This window comes from Varanus komodoensis, unplaced genomic scaffold, assembly GCF_004798865.1.
Source record: "Varanus komodoensis strain SLA01 unplaced genomic scaffold, ASM479886v1 scaffold1, whole genome shotgun sequence".
Lineage (NCBI taxonomy): Eukaryota > Metazoa > Chordata > Lepidosauria > Squamata > Varanidae > Varanus > Varanus komodoensis.
Genome location: NW_025335268.1, coordinates 67725403 through 67741048, shown reverse-complemented (window position 1 = coordinate 67741048; position 15646 = coordinate 67725403). Strand labels below are relative to the sequence as shown.

Sequence of the window (15646 nt, the reverse complement as noted above, 5' to 3'; positions counted from 1 at the left end):
GAGATAATTAGATCTATACCGCACAATAACAGGAGGAAAATCCCATTATCTTAAATCAGTGCCATTATCAAAATGGTTTAAGATGTTTTGCAGTGTAACTTAGTCACTATTTCTTATGATGTCACTGAATGCAGATGCTCTGCATTGTTTAATGCAGAGGTTTACAAGCTAAACTATACTCTATCTTTGAAAAGAGCAACCCACACAAAGCTTAAGATTTCACACTACAAGTAACCTTTGTGCTCACAAGTTCAGTCTTACTTTCTTGCACTTATTAAGTCAGACTAGTCCACCTGAAATTGTGCTTTGTATAAGTCTTTTGTCTATCTTTCACAGTAGCTTTTTCTATAGTGCTCTTTCATAACTTCAGCTGAGTTGAGTGTTTTACCCTTTATGATGAAAATCTGAAGTATCTGTTCTGTTCCCTCTCTATGCAACTCCCACAGGAAGACAGAAGGAAAATTTAAAAGACAATCAGCACCTGCACAAGCAAGATGCAATTGCTTCTCATTAATGCAATGGCAGCATTAATAATTAGAATGAGCACACATAAGCAATGTGCATAATCTATGAAAGGGAAAAAACACTGGTGCCATGTCACTCAAGTAATAACTAGCTGTTAAGTTACATCATGCTAGAATAGTGCTGAACAGGAAAATACTATTAATATATATTTAACACTTACAGGTGTGATTTAAAGGTTGCAATTACCCAAAGCATCCACATTTTAAAAATCAAATTGTGTTAGAACTGCATGATTTGGTTTTGAATATTGGCCGAAACAGTTGCATTTTAGCCAATGTAACCACATGAGCAGCTTTTCAGATCTATTAATAAGTAGAGGAAAACTACTGTGTCTATGGGGGTGGGGTGTCTCTTGTTTTGCACAGAAACAAGAAAATGTACGACTGTGAAACAAAATGTAGGGTAGATGGACATGTTTTAACTATAGAAAAAGAATTAACTTGATCTATACTTCAGTGTATGTAAAGATAACAACAACACTTTAATTGAGTTCAAAATGGCTACCAAACAAAGCACGAACAGCATTTTCATGTATAAAAACAAGGAAAAATATCAAAACTTTTAAGAATATGAGAATTGAATATTCTCTTACAGCAACACCATTTGGTTATCATCACATAGCAAATAAGATAGTGGCCAGCTGAACAGTTTAACACATTTCATTAAGTATAAAGAGTCAAAATACTAATTTAATAGTTAAGTAGTGAAACCACTTATCTTTACATTTGTTCCTATATTTAAAGCTCACGATTAAATCCCCGCCATCTATAAAATGCACTTTCTCAGGAGTGACAGAACATTGAACCATTGTTGTACCCCAGCAAGCTAATCTGATTCATATTTTTAAATTACAAAAATAAATCACTAGTTGAGAATACTATTGTCAGTCACATAACCTGTCTTTTGCTTTGAAGACATAACATCTCAACTGAACTGAATTGAATGTTTGGGGGTCCATAATCTTACTTCCACCAATTAAATATTTTCTATTATGTTTTCATCACAAGCTACTATCCCTGGGAAGAGGTGCTACATGTATCTTTTATATATCATCCAGCATATCTTCTGAAAAGTCTTCTGCCACTTTTTCCACTGAACAAATGTAGCGTCATTTACATGGTTCATCCTCTGTACATCAACATGATGTACATCTTTTGATATTATCCTTTTACAATTACTTATACAGAAAATTAAACTTTGCTTTTTATATCAAGAATTGCTTGTTTCTACCAGAGCACAAAACCCAAAATGTAAAATTAAAACAGATTTAGCAGATGGATATGTTTTTAGGACTCTTAGATGTGACTCATGTAACATCTTTAATATAAAAAGGTTGCTTAAGAAAATTAGTGAAACCTGATAAACTTTTATTTTAAAGAGTACACTACATCAATATATGTTGTTTTTTAAAACAAACAATAAACATAGGAGAAATAAGCTAAATGAAACAAACAAATCTTACTTGGTTAATTAAAGGGAATACCACACTCTTTTAAAACAGCACTTGGGAAAAGGACAACTTTGTCATGGCTTCACAGTTCCAGATTGCTAAGAAAAAGCATTAGATTTGAAAGGTACCTATCAAACAAGGTGGCTTTCCATTGATTCCACACTTTTCTTATCTAACCCTTGGGATTAAAGCTGTTTTCAAATTCCAGAAAGCAATGTTCAACTTGTCAAGTAGGAAACAAATCTGAGTCCATGATGTGGCATTCCAAAAAAAATGCACTTAAGTATTTACAGGATATTCCAACAACTTTTTGCAAAAGTTTTCAATCCCCACACATCATCTTGCAGAACTATAAACATGCTATTCTCTTGGTCTCTAGTGGCATGTTATTGTCTTGGTCTTTTAGGAGGTGGCGGTGGCATGAGTTCAGTGTCAGGATCCAGGTGACGTTTACGTGTCTGTCCTGGGGCCGCTGCTGTACACTTTTCAATGAATTCAAAGAGGATCTCTTTTGTCACTGGGTGTCGTATGCTATTGCACACAGCTGCAGGGGAAAATAACATCTTTGAGTAATTGTCCGATAGACCCAAGACAACATTTCTCCTTACTCCAACCCAGAGTGGGGCTTGATTTTCATTTCTCCGCTGCAATGAGAAGGATTTTTTTACACTAACTCCAGTCTGGAGTAAGTTAATAGTTCATTGGGCCATCCTCACACAAAAATAGCAGTTTGCATCAAGTGTATCTGAAGTGCCCCTTTCGCCACCCCATTTTGGAGTCCTGTGCTTGCTGTCCCAGGCAACTGGATGCCATCCAGTGGTGTTGGATTGTAATTCCAATCATTCCAAGCCAGTGACCAATACATCATCTGAGAAATACATGTTGTATTAGGGAATAAATTACATACACTGCCTTAATTATACAGGAATGATTAGTGCACATTTCACAGTCTTTGGATTTGAATGCCAACATGATAAACCAACAGAAGAATCACATAGGGAGATTCAATCCAGCAGTTTCTTGCAATGGTTACGCAGAAGCTCCAGCAAGTTAAGGGGCTTCTTCCAGAGGAGGATCTCTCCACTTAACCGGCCTATTTTCCTCTAAATTTCTAGCTCTTTAATATGATCTCCTCTGGTGCACTATAAACTGAGGAGGTGGAGGAGACACACAATTATTTAAGGTTGAATTTCATATGCATGTTAAGAATTCTAAGTTAAAAGATTTTGGGAAAGTACAAAATGGACTGATGATAGAGTAGAGATAACTTCCTAAAGGAAAGACACATCTCAATAATCCTTAAAAAAGAAGCAAAATATATTTATTGATAGAAATGGTCTAATGCAGCACAGTAGTCAACTGCAGTATGCTATGGTAACTAGCTTGTTTGATAAGAATATTGTTTACAGTTACTGAAAAGCATTTTTTCATCAAGCTACGAGGAAACCAATCCTGAAGAGAATCGGCTACAAAAATATTTTTGGCTTACATTTATTATTTTCATAGCATTATTATCCTGAAAAGAAACAATGAATGTCAGTTTTTATCATACCTACAATGTCTGCTATCATAATGCTTGTAAATAATTTCTGCTGTGTGGATTGAAATACTTGCAAGTTTGCAAGGGGGAAATGATGTATATATTTGTTCTTCCTGCCTCAAAGATTGCAGACATATATAAATAGGCTAGTCCCATGTAGATACCTGATTTATGTAAATCTTTAATGTGGATGGGGAAGTAGAGGAAGGACCACAGGTTTTGACCACAATAGTCTGAAATCTTAAATCTAATCTCATCTTGCTCAGATTTATTAATTCTTTTCTATTCAAACATAAATAAATTGATATTATCCTTCTTACCACAGAAAGCTACTTCAGCTAGTCCAGAAAGGGAGACATTAACTCCCCACCACACACTTTTTTTGAAGCTGCTTTGCAGAATACTTACTGCTGTGGTTACTGCAGTTCCCTGATAGTGCTTGTTTCGAACCTGAAGAAGGCAACTGCATGGGGCAAAGTGAATGGTGCTCAGGGGGAGGGGCAGGTGTAAATAAGAAAGCAACATGGTGTGGTGGTTAGAGTGTTGGACCTGGACTGAGGAGATCTGCATTCTTGTACCCACTTGGCTATGAAGCTTCCTGGGTGACTTTGGGCCAATTGCACACTCTCAGTCAAACCTACATCACAGTGTTGTTTTTGTAAGGATAGAATAGGTTCCTCACAAGAGAAACAAAAGTGCAATATAAATACAATGCAATAAATAACAATGGAACACCATTTGCACCATCTGATTTGGCCGTCCTATCAGGGTTTTCTTTCAAAAACAAACTGGTTGGAGTATTTACACTTTGTTCTTTTGGACAGGGAAGTAAATGGAAGGGAAATGTACACAAATTTAATGTCTAGGAGGTAAATGGAATTAAATTTGTGCACCTCTAGTACAAGAACAGTTAATGCAGGTGCTCAAATTTCCCCCATATTTACTTCGAAGCCATTACAGTTGCATATATTTCCAATCTGGACTAACCACAGACTAAGAGGAAGTAGTGAAAAGATGGAGGACACTAAGAGCTATCAGTTCAACACTTAAAATTACATTACCGAGTGGAAAATATTTATTTATTTATTTGGATATTTCTAACCCGTCCAATAAAATGCAAAATGTCTCTGGATGGCTTACAGAGTAATACAATTACTGTAATTATTGTCCACCCACTTTTGATGCACCTAGTGTTTTCTCCATTTTCAGTGCTTTTCCATGGAACAAATTGGTTCTTTCTCTCCCTTAGTATCATTTTTTCCCAATCCTTTTGACACCTGAATCATACAAGGAAATTAACCAGCCAAGATTGCATATATTGAACAGCAAAAAGGTGCTCCTGTGCAAATGTGAAAGACTTACAAAAAATAGCAATTACATTTGCAGAATTTTGAGGGGACAAATAGAAGGATTGGTGACGGTCACTTCAAACATAACCATTTGGATACTGGTGACAGGACAGTCACTGGTGGCAAGCCTGAGAACAGTTAGAGGACTTGTCACGGCTCTTGCCAAGTGGTTCTCTAGCCAATTCTGACAATGAACAATGAAATTGCCCAACAACCCCACTGAGGTACAAACAGCCCTTAGAACAAGCCACAAGTTATCAAAGTTCACACATTCACACCCTGCAGAAAGAGGTTCACATTTACTTGACATGACAACCCACCATGGTTAGCTGCCAAAGATGTTGTCATGTTGCATGAACCAGGACTCTGATTCTTTTTCTACAATGAACTACCCTGGCTGCTGCTCTGAATGTTTTAAACTACTTCAACAGTAACTGAAGTATACAGAGCTAAAAATACATTATGCAAGTATTAATTCATTTGCCACTTTATGTGCCTATTTGTCTATTCAACACTGACAGCAATAGTTTAAAATACCAGTATCATCTAAACTTGCATTAATTTTTAAATTCTCATATTTGCCTTTGAAAGAAAGCTGCTGCCCTGCACATTTCATAATGTCCTTTTTTATTATTTGAAGGAGAATTAGAATGTGTCACAATCTCATTAACAGATATACTTTTTCCCATAGCTTTCATTTGTTTTACTCCCCATTGTTTGCATACTATTTTTAGGGTCTGGAAATTACAATTTCTCCTCCTAATTTTGTCTTCTTCCATCTGGCGAACAATGATTGCACCATGCTGAATAGAGCTGAAATTATCGGGCATGGGCGGAGTGTTGTTCCACAAGTTCAACTTATATAGCACATTCATTTGCCAAGCTACCTTTTCTTTGTATATCAGTAGAAGGCAACCTGACATTGTGAACGCCTCTTGACAGTCCAATGTAGACCTCCCCCACCCCGAAAAAAACATTCACAAATCAAATTCAAATTTTATGTGATGCTATTGGAATTTTTCAATTCAAATGCATTGCCATAGAGCCTTCAAACAATAAAGGTCTGTATTCAAGTTTTCCAGAGTATGAAAATAAAACATGAATATACTGAAGCAACTATTGTACTCACCCAGGGCAGTGCTGTAAGCATTTGGAAAGCTTTTGTCTATTCTTTGTCTCATGAAGACCCAGCTATCGTTCTCAAATTTGCATTCTATAATCTTATTGTCATATTGTTTTAAATCTTTCGTTACCTGTGTTTAAGAAGAAAATGAAGATTTCCTAGTTTCGGAAAGGCAATGGGAACCAAACATTTCATTCATAAATAAGGATCCTCAATCTACCAATACAAAGTTATCCTACCTATGAAAAATTGCTCTACTAAGTTCTACTAACCCACTTCCCTAAAGATGCAGAAAAGATCAGGGGGTCGCTAGGTTTCATTTCAGTTTGCCATGAAAAGCTAACTATATGGATAGCTAAAACATAAGGAAGCATTTTCTTCACTTTGGGTTTTCTTTTCTTTTTTCTTTTCTTTTCTTTTGAAAGAAAAACTAGTGGAAAGAAAAAGAATAATAGCTGGAAAAGAGTCAATGTAATTGCAAATAATTTCTGCACAAACACATTGAAAGAAGGCTTATTCTTTAATAATATGTAAACTGTGTGCGTGCATGTGCACGTGCACTACACACAAAGAAATGTAGAAAACTGAACAAATTACAGGATGCCATGTGCTCCTGGGATTATGAGTAGTGCCAATCTGGCTTTTCAAAAATGGAGACGGGTGAAAATGCCAAATAAGTCGCTGCATTCCAGGTCACCATGAGTCACTGCTTTTACTCCACACAAGGAAGTATTTCAAGATGGGCACTGAGAATATAAAAGTAAATATTCCCAAATGGTAACCTATTCTCATTATCTGAATTAGTGAGTACATCTCAAAATCAGCCTTTAAAACTATCCACAATCTTGATATTCCAATTTCTCCTAAATCCAGATTGCACAAAGATTACATTTTTACACATATGTATATAATCAACAACTCAAATTCAAACAAAGTCAGTTATAAAATAGCTCACTTGGGTTTGTCTGTATTTATCTGTATACACACATATATATTCAAAGCTGATGGAAAGGCAATAGGAAGAAAGGCAAAAGGAGGGCATAAAGATGGAGCAACCAGATGCTTCTGACTGAATTTCTGCTTAACATAGGATTCTGTATGTACTATTTTTTGGTAGTCTGGTGGAGCTGTATAATGAACTGTATTCAAAATGAGCCCACATGTTCAAAGTTTTAAATTCTCCAGGCTAGGTGAATTAAATGGACCAACCTAGCCCTAAATTGGAGGCCCTAATAATTCATGAATTCATGAGTTGTGGAACCCCATGAGTTCCAAAAATTGTAATTCACTGTTACCAGTTATCATTCATCAATGCCTGTTTCTTGCTATCCATCTACTGTAGCCCTGTATTAAAGTGGTTCTGGTTCTAGCTGCAGGTAGAACCAGAGAGTAGCACCAGGTAGCTATTTCTTGGACCCTTAGCCAGTGAGCAGTAGATTCTAGAGGTACCACCATGTTCCTCTTATGGTTGGTCTGGAGTGACCTAGAGTTGTCCAGAGCATACGAACCCCATCTTACTTAGGAATGAGAGGAAGTTGTCTCCATTTTATATCTAATTTTAGCCATCTGCTAAAAACCAAAGAGAAACTAATTTCTACTGGTATTGCAAATGCCCTGGCTGAAGTATTCTCAAGGCCAACTGCCTATTAATTAGTTTAAAAAAATCCAAGTGCCAAACAATGAGGAATCTTTCAGAAGATTCTTTCTGGGACAAAGATGAGCACTGTATAGAGAATCAGCCAGAATAAAATGCACCTGCGCCAAGGTGTGTGTGTGCGGGGGGGGGGGGGCTCACTGGGAAAGGAAGTGGGGGCCTTTTCTTCAGTACAGCTGCTACAGGACAAGTCTTCCAGAAACAGATGGAGAACATGGCAGAGGCACCTGAGCAACTGCACTGCAGAGACCACAAGTGTTCAAAGGGCAAGGAAGGCAGCGTAACACAGGCCTGTGAATAGTGTGACTGTGTTTTGTGTTTTATTTGCCATTTGGAATAGAACTACCACCTTAAATTGCAAATTGCAAATTGCTTTGTGCTTTGAAAGTGATTATTTGTTCCCATTCTGTACTATTTGCCTGAATCCCAAATAATCTTTTACCTTGTTTTCATCAAAACACAGACTAAATGCTTTGAGGATGAAAGGGAGGAGGCACAAAGCGTGCCACATTATTGATTGCACTAATGCAGATTTAACAACCAGGTGGCGTACAGCATGTTCAGAAAATCCTGTGACTGAAGCTGTGCTTCTCTCCTCTAAGGATGCAAGAGGGTTGCAAAGAAATCCAAGGCAAGAGACGCCAGTGGAATCCTTGGCCAGAACCTTAGCCAGACAGAAGAGAATGGGTTTTACTCTCAGTGGTGGCAGTCAGTACAAGCTGGTCCTTCTGCAGCAGGCTTTTCTCCCAAGTGAAGCCAAGTGCCATAAGTATGGTGATAACACACAGCTCTATTTCTTTGTGGCAACCTAAACCTAAGTCCTGGATAATGGGCCTGATTAGGACCAATAAACGGAGACTGAATCCTGGAAGGACAGAAGCCTATAGACAAGTGGACAAGCTTTGCCTATTCTGGATGGGGCTGCACACCCTTTGAAAGATCAGGTTGTATTCTGGGGATACTCCTGAATCCATCTTTTTTTGTGGCCCAAGTAGCTATGGCAGCTTGAAATTCCTTTCACTGATCTAGACTAGTAAATCAGTTACAAACTCTCCTGCACCAGGATAGCTTGGTTACACTGGTACAGATGCTAGTAACTTTAAAACTGGATTTCTGCAACATACTTCACGTGGGGCTCCCTTTAGCCATGTTCTGACCATGTTCTAACCATGTTCTACAGCAAAAGCAGAATGTAGCTCCTCAAGTGTTGTCAGGAAGCTACTCCTTTTCAGTGTGCAACACCTTTATTGAAAGTCCCATATTGGCTGCCTATGCGCTACCAGTTTTATTTTTGGTGTATATCACTCTAAACAAACTAGACATAGCCACCTTCTTCACCAAGGCTTATACCTTTGAATTGCCCAGTAAAGGTATCGTGATACTTTTGGGAAGATTTTGGACTTTTTCTCCTGAAATTTTTGTTTGGACTGACTGAACTGCCACCCTCACCCTTTTGTCCTATATGATCAATTGAAATAATTTCTTTGCCTTGTTGGTCCAGTTCCACTACCAGAGAGGTAGAAATAATCAACAAATCTATGCAGCCTGCTCTGCACACATGTGATGTTAGTGAAGAAAAATAGAAACTGGCACCCAGAAGTTTTGAGGAGCAAGAGCTAGTACTCAGACTGGACAGAAGTATTTACATGTGATGGAAAAACAGGGATACCTATGGGAGACAACTTTGTTTATATAAGGCCATAGGAATAAATTTTGCATATTGAGATTTAATTGTAACTATTTTATATTTAAACATATGTTTAAACATCAGCTTTACTTCTTCCGAAGGTATGATTTTAAAAAGAACATTTTAACCTATTCTGACAAACTCATTTAGTTTCATATAAACTTTAAAAAGAAAATTTAATTCCAACAAAAGTCTCCTTCTTAAGTTACTATCACTTGTTTTAAAAACAGATTTTCCTCTGAAGCTGTAGCAGCTACAAGTCTCCCCTAGAAACAACAGTAATGTACTTTTTATTTATTATACTGTTTTCTGGAAAAGGAACATTGGAACTTTATCTTTCCAGCAGATGTGACATCATGAGAAATTTCTGGTTTTTATACAACCACACAGCCAGTATAAAACAAGCCTTTTTTAAAATCATTCCCATCTCTTTTGCATGATTAATTTCCTGACGGGTCTATCTTTCTTTTTTCCATAATCCTCTTTTGAACAGTACATTACACAATTCTCTGTGTGTGAGAAAAGCATTTTTCAAACAGATGTTTCACAAGCATGGACTCAGCTAGCTTAATAGTCACACTCAGAAAAATACAACTTCCTTTTCTAATCCGCAGTAAATATCCTTAAACACAAAAAGAAACTTGAGCCTGTGTAATGACTTGGAAATGAGTATTAATTGGCAGTTTCTGCCAAGGAAAATGGTATATAGGTATACATTTTCCTGCTGAAGCAGGAAAAGGTTGTTAGTGAGAACCACCTGCTTAAGAGAGAAAAAGGAGGAGAAATTCTACCAATGCCAATGACTTGTACAAACTAGCAATCTTTGCAAGGCTTTGTCATAGTTGATCATTCTTGTAGTATTCACAGAATAAGAATAGCAGAAAATTATGTGGTTGCTCTATTTGACTGTGACAATTAAGCAGTATTAACTATCTATGTATTTGCTTGGCCATTCATTAGCAATCTGCAAGACAGATTTTTCTAGAAAATGCTAACATCTGCCAATGCAATGACCTAAATGCATTTTCCCAACAGAAACTGCTGATTACTTTCAACAATGACAAGTTACCATAATTATTTTGAACATGAAAAGCGCAAAAAGAAAGGAAGAAAGAATACCAGGCTTCCCATTTCTTGTATCATTTAAGTGACCACAATCTACCATAATCACCTATGTTAATTTGCAGGCAGAGAAATTATGTGAGATAATAATACATTAGTAGTGCAATCTTCTACATGTCTATATACCCCCTAGGTGCACAGATATAAGTCTCCAATCTAAACTGTATGCTAAAGTTAGGGAGAAATCTGTATTTCCAGGCAGAACTACTTCAGCCAGCCTCTTGACAAAGAGAAGAACAATAAAATATTTTGCACTGTAAGTTTGGATAGCATTTTAAATGAATGGAACAAAACTCAAAAAGTAATAGCTTAGATCCTTGTGCAAAATAAAAGGCAGTAAGCCAAGCAGCTTCAGACACTGTGGGAAGGCCAAGTAAGCCTATTAATGAGAAGGACAGATCAGCCTTCAATAATCCCAGTGTCTGGTGTCCGCTAAAGAGGGTAGACCAGCAGAGAAGTATTGGGCACTCCAAGTGATTGGCCTGAGGCAAGAAGACTCTGTAGGTAATTTGAGGGGTATTCTGTTTAAACCCAACCTCTAAGAAGATATACTTCCTTAATAGCTGCTATTCTAATTTTGCTTGTTTCTTCTGTTATTGACTTCTGTAATACACTTCAATTGTACTTTTATGCAGTCTGATTCACGTTCATTAACTTAAAGCTTTTCCTTAGAAGGTTATTGTCTCAGTCTGCTTGGAAGGAGGAGAATTACATCTCCCACTGTGGGGGAGGGAGGAGCCAGACAAGCCCAATGGAACACACTGATTTCTGCAAGCTCTACTCTAGATCCAACTATTCCTTCCCCCATATGTACTATGAGAGAAAACCATCGCATTGCAAGAAGGAGGGAATATAAGTGCAATTATAAATAAACATTTTTAAAAATAGAGTATCAGCTTTCTTTCATCTAGAATTTGGAATAGTGATGTTGACTCTGCCCATTAACAGCAATATCTAAAGACAATCATGCTTTCTCCAAACCAAAATGTTCCCAAATACTATCAAGTCTTGATTTCCTGGCCCAGTTTTTCCAAATCAAATTATACTGCTGACATTCTGATTTTCTGTTCCTCATATTGAGTCTCCCATGGTAGAATAAAATAAAAAGGCACACCTCTACAATATGTTCAGTTGGAAGTAATTTACAGTGAAATCAATAAGGCGTACTCTAAAGGATAGGATCAGATTTTCTCTGTGATCATGTTTGATTCCCCCTTGAGAATGTTCCTTGAAAAGTGTCAAGAAATTGCACATAAGACTGGACAATAAATACACAGTTTGCACATCTAGCTTCCTGGTGCTCCTTTGTAGAAGAAAGATCACCAGATGATGCTCCTCTTAACAACGTCAGTGAGACTTTATTTCTAGTAAGAGAGTTTACTATTACAGTCTTAATTCACTAGCTATTAGTAAAGTATCTCTGTCAAATGTATAGTATGGATTCCTCCACTTTCTCAGAGATTCACAGAGAAGCATGATCAATAAAAGGTTAAAGGAGACTTACAGCAAATATTACTGCATACTTTTCCATGATATGTCCAAAAACATTGCGCAAAAAGAATTTCACACAGGCATAAAGGAACATCTGTTAATTACTACAGGCTTTGTCCTCTGGTAAGAGTGCTGGCTAATGAGTGTGCCCACTTTGTACTTTACCCACAAATCAGACATCCTCTGTACTTCTACTAAAATGCTTCTACCCAGTCTTTTTCTTCTGACAGCACACAATCCCATTATGTGATTTGTGATTTGCCAAGAAAAGAACAGACACTTCATATATATTAGCAGTACAGAAAAAAGTACTCCGTGAACATGGCAAACTCGTATTTGCAAAGTGAAGGTGAAAGGTTAATCATGGAGTTGTGCTGTAAAATGTATGAAAACTTTTCTTTCTAAGAGCTGGAGAACTTGGACCAGATTTTCAGGAGGCACAGAGGGCTAGTGGGGTAGGGAGAAAGGGACAGAACATGACATTGGATTTAACACTATCTATTAAAGGGTAAGTCACCAATGAATGACTGAGTCATAGACCAAAGAGCTAACAAAGTAACACTAGTATTATGGCACTTACATTTTTCTTACGAAACACACTATATGGTAGTGAAATGTTAAGCATTTGAAATAATATTTTTCCATTCAGCCTTTCTTTCTAACAGCTAGCTTTATTCAAGTTTTAAAAAAATTTAAATGAGAATTCAACACTGGGAACAATTATGCTAATAGTGCCAGAAAATGTGTTTGCTTTGTTAAATTGAGCTTCAAAAGCATTTCAATTGAAAACACATTTGTGATTGCGAATAAGGCCTATTCTTATATCCATTCAAAATGTTTACTTTATTACAGCTTATTACAAATATGCTGTCTAAAATGCAACAGCATGACTCTTCAATTCCTAGCCCATAATTTTATGATAATTATATGTAATAGTATGCATGGGTGGATTTTTATGCCTAACAAAGCCCCAGATTGGTGAGATAGTAGCTCTGCTTTCCCAATGGCATAATAGTCCCTGTACAGGAACATTCTTCAGTAAAATGAGATAGATTTAATCACATGTTTTCAGTTTGTTTTATATTCTTTCATCTGGGTTGCAGCACACTAGAACACATTTTATCTCAAAAGTCTAATTATGGTATATTTCCAATAACCAATACTGGCAATTTAGAAATACGAATTTTAATAAATATCTAGTCATAATGTTCTAGCACCATTCTTATGACTGTAATTGTTGGACTGTATCAACATGGGTCCAGGAAGGATGTATTCCCAAGTTCTATTTCTATTGTTATATTAATAAAGAAAAGGGGGTAGGTAATCATATAAATGTTATTAGGAGACAGGTCAGTAAATGCTGCAGGTTTGTTCTTTCAAAATTATACTGTCTAAAGGCATCCAAATTATATTTTTATGAGTTAGATTACCTTTTCAGTCTTACATTTTAAATTGCTTTGCCATTTTTGCCTCTGGCTTGTTCATGAAGCCAGGACATTGTTTCATAATCCTGAGAGACTTCTCATTTGGTAAGCCTTTCAATCAAAATTGTGAAAAGATTTTCGTTTTAAGATACTTCATCTTGAACAATAAGCTTTTACAATCTATTCATAATTCTCCTTTTAAATAAGAATTTTCCTAATGCAAGACTAAAGAAATAATTTGAATGAAGTTCAGACCTTCTACAGCAATAGAAAAAAAAAAAAAAAACAAAAAAACAGTATATCCAAAGGATCATATAATTAGTTATACAAAGCATGTAGATGTATTTCTGAAACAACCTTCATGGCATATGGCAAATTTTCTTTGAATCAAGGAACAAAGCAATGTGTGACATTCCAAGGGGTCTGTCATTGAAAGAAAATAGGATTTTACATAGTTTACTGAGTTGACCTAAATCACTGGCCATTTCTAAAATATTTTTAAGGTCCTGACCATTATCGTATTTATCATAAAATCATAATATGATAATGTATTATGGACTAAAATATCAGTCCAGTTTTAAGATAACTTTGCAACATCTCTTAAGGTCTTAAGTATTCCAAGGTTCATTCTAGACAGGACAATGTTCATTGGATTGTTATGAGGGGGTACCGCTAATTAAGCAAGTTGATCTGTTTTCAAAAGATATTTTATATACAAACCAAGATGGAAATACTGTCTTTTTTTTATTTTTGATGTATAGCAGTTCTTTCCTTTACCCAACCTCCCTCCCTCAATAGAGACACAAACCTGAAAATTCATATAGTCTTCATAGAGTAATTAATTTCTTAATTTTCCTTCCTTCCTTCCTTCCTTCCTTCCTTCCTTCCTTCCTTCCTTCCATCCTCCTATCAAACCAGCATAACATAGGAGGGGCTGTGTAAGGAACTTGACTCAATCACACAGCTAACAGCACTGTCCTGACATAGTGCTGTTCTCTCAAGACAGTTATTGCAACAACATTAATATACTCAGACGGGCATAATCTAGCTGGTATGTTCATTTCCAATTAGCTAAGGTTTAGAATAACATGAATCTTGGTAACAGCCAAGGGTAAAACAGTTTTTGTAGATTTTTAAAAAATAGTTCCTGTGCCCCACAACAAATTTTTAGAAATATGCGGGTTTCCATATCAGATGGGTGTAAACCCTGAATCCATTTTCAGAGATAAGGGTTTGGAGTCCAAATACTACCTTGAGGGTTCAATTTGTTGCCCTAGATCAGCACTAAAAGCCAATACTACACCCAATCTAGCACTAATTTGACCATTGTTGCTGGCTATTTTCAACCTTTCCTGGCTCAATGTAGCTACCTCCATTTTCCCCTATGAAGTACTGTTTTGGACTACAGGATCCAAAACTAACTTTCTTTCTGTCTTTCTTTCTTATACTTTCATTTATATGCTGCCTACCACCATAGTCTAACACTTTACATAATCCAGGAGGAAGGGCTTTGTCAAGTGGATTCTGCTTTGTTTAAGTAGCATCAGCATAATGGTACTTGCACCATAGCAACTTAATCTGTATGACGAGCTTTCTTATCATGAGACATTCATCTTGGACCTCAATTTAGGGACCAACATTCTATATGATCCCAAAAAGACTCAAAAGAAAAACTAACTCTACTCTATTTGAATAGAAAAGATGCTACTCTGGGAGGAATTGAAGGTCTTTTTTTAAAAAGATATATTTCCATCACATTTAGGCTATGCTTGCTTTTAGATTGTATGAGAAATCCATCAAGAGCCACAGGCAGCTAATACTATATGGTAAGGAAAAAAAGGCAACTGAACTGTCCACACCAGGGGTCTCAAACTCGCGGCCCATGGGCCAATTGCCGGGATGGGCGGGGCACGGGGGAGGGGCCCTGCGGCCTTCAAAGCACCGGCGGCGCCTGGGCTGACCATGGGATAAGCAGCCCACCACCACCGCGGTGGTGGAATACTTGATGCGGCCCAGCCTCACCCAAACTCTACTTCCAGCGGCCCCCAGGTAAGTTGAGTTTGAGACCCCTGGTCCACACTGAAAAAAGAATTCCAATTTTTTAAATTGGCAAGATACAGAGTTACTAGAAAATGTTGCTTCTTCTTCACTCTGTAATACACATCATAACTCATAGGAACTTCCACACAGTGCTGCAATATCCCCACCCCACCCCAGTTCAGGCTTCATGTATGTAGGTGTGTTTCTGTTTAAGTATGGGGGTGCTTCAAGAAAAGGAAAC

The 15646-nt window shown here is 37.0% G+C and overlaps 1 protein-coding gene across 4 annotated transcripts in view; it reads right to left on the bottom strand.

Annotated features, from left to right (window-relative positions):
* Positions 1 to 987: 987 nt before the first annotated feature.
* RNGTT (RNA guanylyltransferase and 5'-phosphatase) overlaps positions 988 to 15646 on the bottom strand; it is a 152244-nt gene continuing 137585 nt past the window's right edge. For 2 of the 4 annotated variants that reach the window (XM_044427866.1, XM_044427874.1), the window contains 2 exons: positions 5994 to 6117; positions 988 to 2519 (listed from right to left, as the gene is read on the bottom strand). In XM_044427866.1, coding sequence (XP_044283801.1) covers positions 2362 to 2519; positions 5994 to 6117 — 282 coding nt within the window. In that variant the 3' untranslated portion in view covers positions 988 to 2361. Of the gene's footprint in view, positions 2620 to 5993; positions 6118 to 15646 lie in introns of all 4 variants that reach the window. The other 2 variants (XM_044427882.1, XM_044427889.1) reach the window with 2 other exon arrangements.